This window comes from Nannospalax galili, unplaced genomic scaffold (genome assembly GCF_000622305.1).
Source record: "Nannospalax galili isolate Female #2095 unplaced genomic scaffold, S.galili_v1.0 scaffold498, whole genome shotgun sequence".
NCBI lineage: Eukaryota > Metazoa > Chordata > Mammalia > Rodentia > Spalacidae > Nannospalax > Nannospalax galili.
This window is the reverse complement of record NW_008342032.1, coordinates 849,648-860,059: the sequence shown is the minus strand read 5'-3', so window position 1 is coordinate 860,059 and position 10,412 is coordinate 849,648. Positions and strand designations below refer to the sequence as shown.

At 37.1% G+C, this 10,412-nt stretch overlaps 1 protein-coding gene across 1 annotated transcript in view; it reads left to right on the top strand.

Moving 5' to 3' along the window:
• The window catches only part of LOC103738055 (tear acid lipase-like protein), a 25,369-nt gene that overhangs the window by 6,426 nt on the left and 8,531 nt on the right, over window positions 1-10,412 (top strand). The window contains 4 exon segments of the mRNA XM_017799301.1: window positions 672-821; window positions 824-866; window positions 1,854-1,963; window positions 4,224-4,357. Of these exon segments, the coding sequence (XP_017654790.1) occupies window positions 672-821; window positions 824-866; window positions 1,854-1,963; window positions 4,224-4,357 (437 nt within the window).

Below are 10,412 nucleotides of genomic sequence, written 5' to 3'. Positions count from 1 at the left end.
ATTATTCTTTAGCTGTGTTTTTGGCATGTGAATTTCTTTTGTTGTTTATGATTCTGATATGAGAATTAAGTTGAAGTATGCTTCTGTTTTTATTATCGGTGCACCTAGATCCTTTCTTTATTGGTTATGTAAAGCTGGTTGGTACAGGGTTCAGGTTCTCTCGTTTAACATGGAGGGAACTGATGGCATCAGATCAGATATTCAGGAGTCCCACAGAGGCCCAATTCAGGTTCCAGTCAGGTACACTCAGGCTTCCTTCACTAAGTGGAGGCAGAATCTCCAGGGGCTCTCAGGCAGTCCTGTGTTCTCGGCCCCTATGCCAGAGAGAGGCCAGAACTCAGCACTCTCTGGCAGTCTGCTGAGATCTAAGCCACTACACCAGTGGAGGTTGAAACCCACCCTCTCAGGCTGTCTGATATAATGAAATCTTAACACATTTCTTTTGGTTACAAATCAGTTTGTTTCATCTATACAATGATAACTTTAAATTATGCTATAAAATAAGCTTCCAGGAGAGTAAGTGCAACAGAAAGACAATAGTATGGATGAAATATTAAATACAATATTGCTCATATAAGCAAATGAAAATGATTTACAAATATGCAAATTTATAATGGGCCCATTATTCCATATATTAAATGATAATAACATTTCTCATTCTTTCATTACAGCCCTAAAGCCAGTACTATATTTACGACATAGATGGACATTGACTGCTGGTATCTGGATTGCCAACGCTCCCAATAGCCTGGGCTTCCTTCTGGCAGATGCTGGTTGTGATGTGTGGATGGGGAAAAGCAGAGGAAATGTCTGGGCCAGAAAAACTTGTACTTAGACAAAGAGTCTAAAGAATTCTTGGCTTTTAGGTAGAAAAAGAATCTGTGGAGTAAATTTTCCCTTAAAACCATTTTAAACAATTTTTTTTTAGATTTATGTCTACATATATGTATTCACGTGTGTGTGAATGCATAGACGCCAAGGTCAACAAGTGTTTCTCAATTTCTCCACATTGTGGTTTTGAGACAGGGTCTCACACTGAACCTGGAGTTGATTGATTTGGCTAACCTGTCTGGCTAGTAAATACCCAGATATTCCTTTCTCCACCTCCTTATTTCATACACCACCACCTCACCCAGTTTCTTATTAAACTGGGTCCTGGTATCATGGGTTCTTGGGTATTAAATGCAGGCACTATGCTTTTGTGGCAAGCCCTTTGCTGACCGAGCATCTCCCCAGGCAAGTGTGTTAAAAATTTTAATGTCAATATAAATTTAATGAACTAGAATGAGCATTTTACTAAAATGTGTAACTACTGAATAAATTATTTTGTAAATATAGAGAAAACTTGCTAAGGGCTTATATTTTAGTTAATGTCAATTAGGAATTAAGATGAAAATAAATGTAAAATATGTAATCCTAGTTATCTCTGTACCACCCAAATATCTATCACTTTACCAATTTACTCATTGCATTTAAAAAACTTTATTAAGAACAGCACATATTTAATATGTACAGTTTCTTGAGTCTACACTTCTTACCCCATCATTCATGATTTTAACTTCTAGTAATGATCCTTCTATTTTTAAGGCAAAAGAGAAAGAAGATAAAAGCAAAAATGTAGATGGTTAATTCATGCCGGAAATCAACAGAAATTTAGTTAAATTTATTCCTGTCAGTTTAAAAAATAATCTTTGGGTTGGAGAGAAGGCTCAGTGGTTAAGAGCATTGGCTGCTCTTGCAGATACCTGGGTTTGATTCCCAGCCCCCCATGGCAGCTAACAACCCTCCATAACTCCAGCTTCAAAATAATCCAACACCCTCTTCTGTTTTGGCTGTTTTTTTTTTCCATACAGTTATGATGAAATGATACAATATGATCTCCCAGCTACCATAGATTTCATTCTGAAGAACGCGGGACAAAAGCAAATCTACTACACGGGCCATTCACAGGGCACAATTAAGGGTATGCTCTAAATTAAATTTGATCATATTATATATTTTTTTAAACATGAACAACTTCTTTTAAAAATAATTTCATTTTAGAAATCATACATATTAATGTATTTAGAAATATTCAGACAATTCAAATTTCTAAAACACTTAAAATGTGTGATAACATTTGCTTTATTTTTATAATAGACTGAGAATTTTGTTGTGGTTGTCATTATTGTTTTTTCACAGAGGATCTCATTATGTACCAGGCTGGACACAAATCCACATTTCTAATGACTTAGCTTACTGGATGATGGTATTACAGTTGTGCACAACTGTGCCTGGGTAATCTTATTTAAAACAACAGCAAGTGGAAACACTAGCCTTTATAATTTTCTTCTTAAACATCATTTATTGATATCATCATTTCAAACCAGATATTTAAACAAAGTGTTGTGTGTTAGAAGCACTTGGAATTCTCTGCAACTGGACTTTGAAGACGAAGATCGGACTATTTGTTTTCATGTCCTTATACTGCTTAACTAATGGAAAAAATGTGGGGCCCATTTTGTAAGTTTTTTTATAAAATGTTTTATTGTTTTATTTTATGTGTATGAGCGTATTGTCTGCATGCATGTAAGTGTATCCATGTCATACAATGCCCGTGGAGGTCAGAAGTGGCTGTGTGATTCCCTGGAACTGGAGTTAGAGATGATTGTTAGCCTCCATGTAGTGCTAGGTTCTCTGCAAAAGCAGCTAGAGCTCTTAACTGTTGTGTCATCTCTCCAGCCCCTGAAAAAGTCTTTCAATTTAGAATCTTTGAGCAGGTGAATTTTGCTGGACCAGTGGAGCTTTAAAAAAGCTTTACCTGTTATTGTTTCAGCTAATATGGAGCATGGTAATTTCCATAGTGAAAGTACAAGAAAGAATAGACCCCTCCAATCCTTCAGTCTACTTAAGAAAACATTTAAAGTTAATTTGTACATTCATTTGTTTGATATTTGCGTTAATGAATGCTTAGTGATATTCTTTTTGCCAGTAACACATCCTCCACTTTCAAGTCTTGCAAGCAAAACTATTTTCAAGCATTGCACTGTGTACTGTAAGGTTAGGAATCACACTAAACGGAAAGCTACAGCAAAAATAGAATGTGTTGATTTCAGATTCACCTGTCAGATATGTAGACAAGAAAAAGGGGCAAAGAGCTTCATGTCTACCAACTTGCTGGCCTTTTCAGAGCAAATTCCTGAAATCATGACATTTTAGGAAGCCACAAAAATAATGAATTCCTCATAAAAACTGTTGATCATATTATCAATATCAGCAGTCATAAAATACGATTTTATAAATTTATGTGTTCACACATGTTATGAAAGGGATTCAAGAGGCCAAAAGGAAGCCATAAAAGTTATATAGCACAGAAGGAAATACTCCAACCTTTGGAAAACTCTTTTTTTGGTCTTTTTGAGACAGAGTTTCCCTATAGCACCAGCTGGCTTAGAACTCACTATGTAGATCAGGCTGGCCTTGAACTCACAGAGATCTACCTGCCTCTGCCTCTCAAATGTTGGGATTAAAGGCGTGCTCTTCCATACCCAGCTTCCTTTGGAGAACATTTTATGGACAAAACATATTAGCCAGGAATGGCACCACAGGCCTTTAATACCAGCACTCTGGAGGCAGAAGCAGGAGGATCACTGTGAAATAGAGGCCAGCCTGGTCTATCTAGTGAGTTCCAGGCTAGCTGTGGTTACAGAGAGACCCTGTCTCAAAACAGAGCAAAACAAGAATCGAGGTGCACCTTAAATAGCGTGGGTTGTGTGGAAGATAACCTACTTAACTGCTCAGAGCAGGAGTCAAATGTGAGAAGAATCTATGTAAGTCTTCAATACACGCAAAATTTATTCACAATTACAAAAGAAAAATCAAATACCACCAGGTGGAACAGCACAAAAAAGAATATTCCTAGAACGTAGAATTCCAGAAGTGTAAAATTAGTAGTGAGCAGAGAAAATGTTTTATATTTCAGTATTATTTTTCTATAGAAACAAAACACTAAAAATCGTGGAGTATCTCGCTCACAATGAGAGATGACGTGAATGGAAGTAACGAATGACTAGGTAAGTAGTAAACGCCTTAGTAAATTGCAGGGTAAATCCTCAGAGACCAATCTGAAATGTCAGACAAAGAACAGACGTAGAATCTTAATTATGAACTCAGCAAATGACACAGGAAATCTGAAGCAGGACAGAGCCCCAGGGGAGTAAATCTTTGCTTTCATTTCCTTTCAGCTTTTGGAGCATTTTCAACAAATCCACAACTGGCCCATAAGACCAAAATCAACTTTGCACTGGGTCCAGTCACTACACTTAGATACACAAGTGCTATGCGCACTTTGGCTTACATCCTTCCACAAATGTTCAAGGTTTGAGTCTGTTTAGTCTATTGCTAGAAATAGCTGTAAGTTACAGGTTTCAATTTGAGAAAATGTCAATTAAGTTAGGAAGGAGATATGTTGGGTGCTGATTGTAATGCTGTTTCCCTCACTTGTCAGGAGTGCAGCTTTCTATGGTTGGGGCTGCATTCTTACAAGGTGCTGACTTCATTGGGTATGTTTTCCTTTTGACCCTTCTGCTTATTATCAATTTAGATCTTATGCAAATATGCATGCTGTAATTTTTCAATTTCACTATCATTGTATCTTAAGTTTTGCTCATTGTGTTTTCAATAAGATGGATGATTTTACTCTTTTAATGAATTCCATTCACAGTATTACTTTCTGTTCTTGAGTTCATTATTCTTTTATATTTTTATTATTTTATTTAATGTATATGAGTGTATTGCCTGCATGTGTGTGAGTGTACCAGTGTCTCTCCATGGACATCAGAGCGGGCATCAGATCCCCTGGCACTGGAGTTCCACATGGTTGTTAACTGTCATGTGAGTGCTGGGAATCGAACCCAGGCCCTCTGCCAAAGCAGTCTGTGCTCTTACCTGCTAAGTCATTTCTCCAGTTCTGAATTCATTTTTCTAATTATATGGCCCTTGTATAAATATAACAAAAAACTTTAGGAAATATGTTAATGAAAGGTAAATAAAAGTTTTCCGTCCTAGTGCTCATGGAACCAATAAGGAGAGTTTGTCACTAGGCTCCATTTTATGAAAGATTGTTGATTTGAAAAGTTGGCTAGACTATTTTGCAACCAACAAGTTGATAAATGTTTCACTGTATCCTAGTCATAAGATGATATACTTGGATTTCTATCTTAAAATAAGCTACCATGCTGGATATGGTGGCACACATCTTTAATTCTAGCATTTGGGAAGTAGAGGCAGGTGGATCTCTGTAAGACTGAGGCTACCCCGGTCTCTCTCCATAATGAGTTCCAGGTCAGCTGGGGTTACAGGGAACCGTATTTCAAAAAGACCAATTTAATAATAATAATAATAATAATAATAAGCTACCTAATTGGTATGGAGTAGTTTCTTGCTGTGACTCTATTTTCATTTTCCTAATGGCTAGTAGGCTAGTTTTTTTGTTTGTTTTTGTTTGTTTGTTTATTTTGGTCTTTTTGAGACAGGATCTCTCTGTAACCCCAGCTGGCCTTGAACTCACAGAGAGCTACCTGTCTCTGCCTCCCAAGTGCTGGGATTAAAGGCATGCACCATTATGCCCAGCCCATAATTTTCATTTGTATCCTTTCATCCATATAATGAATGTCTCTTTCAAAATAATAACTATTAGTTTTTTCATTTATGTTTCTAGTTATTTTTATGCATTTACATCTATATGTAGTTTAAAAAATATGAACACTTTCCATGCACAATGGCATATTCCTATACTCTAAGCACTGGGTGGGTTGAATTAGGAACTCAATTCCATTCTCAGTAACCTAGTGAATACTATTCTAGCCTGGGAAACATAGCAACACTGTCTCAGAAAAACACAAAATGAAAGAAAATAATATAGAGACAATACTATCATTTTGTTCTGTTCCCTTTTTTATAACAAACACTAATAGCCTGGATTCACAGGTATTATTGAAAGCAGAAGCAGCTACTTCCTTAATCTCACTCTGTAGACAGGCATTTTAGCCTTGTGAAAATGTACATGGTAGTTCTGGAGATCAAGTATTGAGTTACCTAGATCTTTTTCTTCTTTTTGAGAGACATGAAAGGAATTTTTTCCCTATGCATTCTTTCAGCAGTTTCAGATGTCAGGATCTATGGGAAGGCCTTTGATGCATTTTGAATTGATTTTTGTATAGTGGTAGAGTAATCTAATTTCATTCGTCTACATGTGGATATCCAATTTCTCCAGCATTAGTTGAAGTGGATATCGTTTCTCCAATATGTGTTTTTGACATGTAAAAATCAAGTGATTGTAGTTTTATGGACTTAATTATGAGTCCTCAGCTTGCTCAACTGATATACATGTTCATTTTTGTCCCAGTATTATACTGTTTTGAGACTATGGTTCTGCAGTATAACTTGAAATCTGTTACTATAATACCCTGAGCATTCCCTCTGGGTTTCTATGACTATCTAGGATCTTCTGTGCTTCCAGATGGATTTTAAGACTTTTTTTCCTTTTCTGTGAAGAATATCAATGTAATTTTGATCACCTTAATGTCAATTCTGAAAATATCTTTAAGAAATACAGCAATTTTCACAACATTAATTTAGCCTAGCACATGGGCAATCTTTCCATCTGACTATGTATTCCTTAATTTCTTCAACATTTGAATATTTTTCTTTTTTTAATTTATGTTTTTCTGAGAATTCCTTGCATGAGTTCTGTGTTTACATCATTTCCTCTCTCCCCTACAGTTTCTCCCATGTGCCCTGTCACCCCCTTCAGAACTCATGACCTCTTTTTCTATATAGAAAACACTCAGTCCATTTAGTGTTGCTCATATGTACATGTGTTCAGCACTGACAATGTAGGGTAGGATAACCTGTTTGGAGGCTCTTTCCAGGAGAAAAGTGATTCTCTCTCATAGCCATTGACTGCCTGTAGCCCACATCTAGATGTGGGACCTTGTAAAACTTCCGCTATCCACTTTGGCATATTGGCGGGTGCTGTCCTTCTGCAGGTTGTGTACTTCCTTGGTTAGGTTCATGCCTAATTACTTAAATGTTTTTGAGTTACTGGGAATAGGATATTTTTTCGTGATTTTTCTTTCTCAGTATGTTCAATTTGGGTATATATAAAAGCTGCTGATTTTTGTGTGTTGATTTTATATCCTGCTGCTTTTCCGAACAATGTTTAGTAATTCTGAGTTTTCTTGTGGAATATTTAGTCTCTTATAGAAAAGATCATACCATCTGCAAATATGGATAATTTGAATTCTTCCTTGCTTATTTGTATCCCATTTCTTTCTTTATCGTGACTTATTGTGTTATTAAGACTTCAAGGGCAATATAGAATTAGAATGGAAAACTAGATCATTGTCTCCTTCCTGACTTTAATGGAAATGTGAACTCTTCTCCACTTAGTATACTTGCTGTTCTAGGTTTCTGATAGATAGCCTTTACTTTTTATATTGAGGTATGTTCCTTCTATTTCTATTTCTTTCAGATTTTTTAGTCTTGTCAATTCAAAGGATATTGGTTTTCCTGAGTAGTTTTAAACCCATTCATTCCACTCTAATTGTTGCAAAACTGCTTGTTTACAAAGGCCAACACAGAACGGGTTGCTGTGTGTTTTCAGCATATTCCAAATATTTCAAAAGATCCCCTGGAACTGGAGTTATGGTTGGTTCTTAAATGTCATGTGGGTGCTGAAAACTAAACCTGGATCGTCTTCAAGAACAGCAAGTGCTCTTAACTGCTGAGCCATGTTTCCAGCACCTGGAAAACTTTTCTTAGTTTTTGTATAAAATGTTACCATCACAAAATAAATCACCACACACTTTAGCAATACTTTAAAATTCATTTTCTGTCTTACCTTCTTCTATCCATGCTTATCTTTGGGAAAACACATTTCTTATCTAATAAATATTCTCCAAATATGTCATTTTCAGATGCTTTTTGGTGAAAAAAGATTTTTTATCCATAGATAATTCCACTCATGTTCATCAATATATTGGCCAGCATCAGGAAATTGGAACAGTTTGTAGTAACTTACATTGCTATTTGGATATCATCAAAAACTACAAACGAAGTATGATTTCTGTTTTCAAGTCAATGTGTTTTTTTGTGTGATGACATATTAATAATTTTATATTATCATCTTCGAAGCTAAATATTAAATAAAATCCAAGCACAATTTGCCCGCCCAATATAGCACAATGTCTTAACTTGTTTAACATAATTCATATTCTAAATCAGGATGTATTTTACATATGCCTAAAACAAAGATATGGCTTTTGGGACAATTTTGTAGACATTGTATATTCAAGTCTATCTGAATAGTATTTGTACATGAATTTGAATATTTTTCATCTTTTTGTTAAATCTGGTGTTATTAATCTAATCATATATCCTCCATTTGAAGATTTCTTACAAAAAATATTTCTGTCAATTATAATCATGCACAAAAATATTTAGATTGCATGCTCTGGTCAAATCCTAGTTTTTCCAAGCTCATTTAACAAGTAGTTGAATCATAGAAGTAATGGTTTCACTATTTTGAAATTTCACGATCTTGTACATTATTGACAAACACACATGGTACTTCCCTTTCCCATAGAGTTGTCTAGATGTATATTTGGATGAGATTCCAGCAGGAACATCAGTTCAATGTACACTGCATCATTCACAGATACAACACTCCCTTCTTCCCTCCTTTTGACCTTTGTGTCCTTTTATTAATGTCTATGTGGTTTGTTGACAGAATAATCATTTTCAGTATTACTAATAGTTTCTACAATATCAAGAGGCAACACCAGCCTATGGAGAAAATAATTATGTAAAAGCTAAATTGTCTCATCTTTTAATCCACAGTATGAAAAATTTCTATTCAAAATGGGACTCTCACATAAATTTATTATGTAATACTAGCATCAATTTGGCAGGCTTTGGAGACTGGTGAAAGATGGAAGTTTTCTTCCATCCTTATTCAAAAACCAAGAACAAAAAGTCACACATGTTGTAGCCAAGATATTAAGGATTTAACAACCCCATCTTATTAATACCATTTGTTAAGATGTGTAAGTTGATTTCTACATTCAGGATGTAAAACAATTTTAGTGAATTAAAAAAAATCTCCATTCTACATATTTACCTTTTTAATATTTTAGGTAAGAGGGACTCTTCATTAAAGATTTCATGTATCTTGGGCCTCATTCACCCTCCCATCTCCCCTGCGGGTGTCTCCTCCTAGCCTAGGTCCTGTCCCATTCCTTGTCTTGGCAACCCAGACACCCAGAGAACCACCACTGCTTCCTGATCCTTTGCATCCAGACCAACCCAGTTCCTTCTCAGGTCCCCAGGAGCCCTCTGGGCCTGGCCCTGCCCTCACCTCCCTCTGCTTCCCTGGGCCTGCACTACCCACAGGCCTCTCCCACAGGCCTCTCTCTCTGGGCTAAGTCAATCATGCCCTCTGTTACTTGACTCCCCCAGCTTCATTCACTCTCTCATCTCTCCCAACGATCTCTCCTCCTGACCTGGGACCTGTCCCATTCCTTACCTTGGCACCCCAGACACCATGGGGAACCACCACTGCTTCCTGATCCTTTGCATCCAGATGAAACCAGTTCCTTCTCAGGTCCCCAGGAGCCCTCTGGGCCTGTCCCCCACCGCCTCTCTCTACTTCCTGGCCTACATAACCCACCAGCCTCATTCCTGGATGCTAGGGCCAACCTTTCCTCTTCCTGATCCTTTGCATCTAGACCAACCCAGTTGGTCAGGGTCCCCAGGAGCCCTTGGAGCCTCTTCCTGCCCCCATCTCCCTTTGCATCTCTGGGTGGCACAGCCACCAGCTGCCCTAGAACAGCATCTTTCCTGGGCCCTGCTCTCAGGCCAGTCCAACCCCCAAACTCCCGAGGCCAAAATCTTTCCTGGAGGGATCCAGACCTTAGGAGAAAGGCTGAGAGCATCTGATCCTCATCTGACTGGGCCTCTGTGGGAAATCCTGAAGACAAAAGCAATCTGGCCACTCCAATATAAAAACAAAAGAGAGTACCAGAAGCTTAGACAAACCAGCTTTTCATGCTCAAAAAGTAAACCACAAAGACACATAAAGTTTACGGAAAGAAGCAGACCTAAACTTGAAGGCTTGAGTCTCACACAAGAGTCAGAAACTACAAAAGAAATTCAAATGTCAAAATCAGAGAGAAAACAATAACAACTTGAAAAGCAAAATAACATATCCCCACCAAATACGAATAGTCCTCTAGAGGAGCACAATGAGAATCCCCTAGAGACAATGCAGGACATGGAACTCAAAAGAACAATGATGAATATGATAAAAGAATTCACTGAATTTAAAGAACACACAAAGAAATCAAAGAACTGAAGGAAGATAGGGACAATTG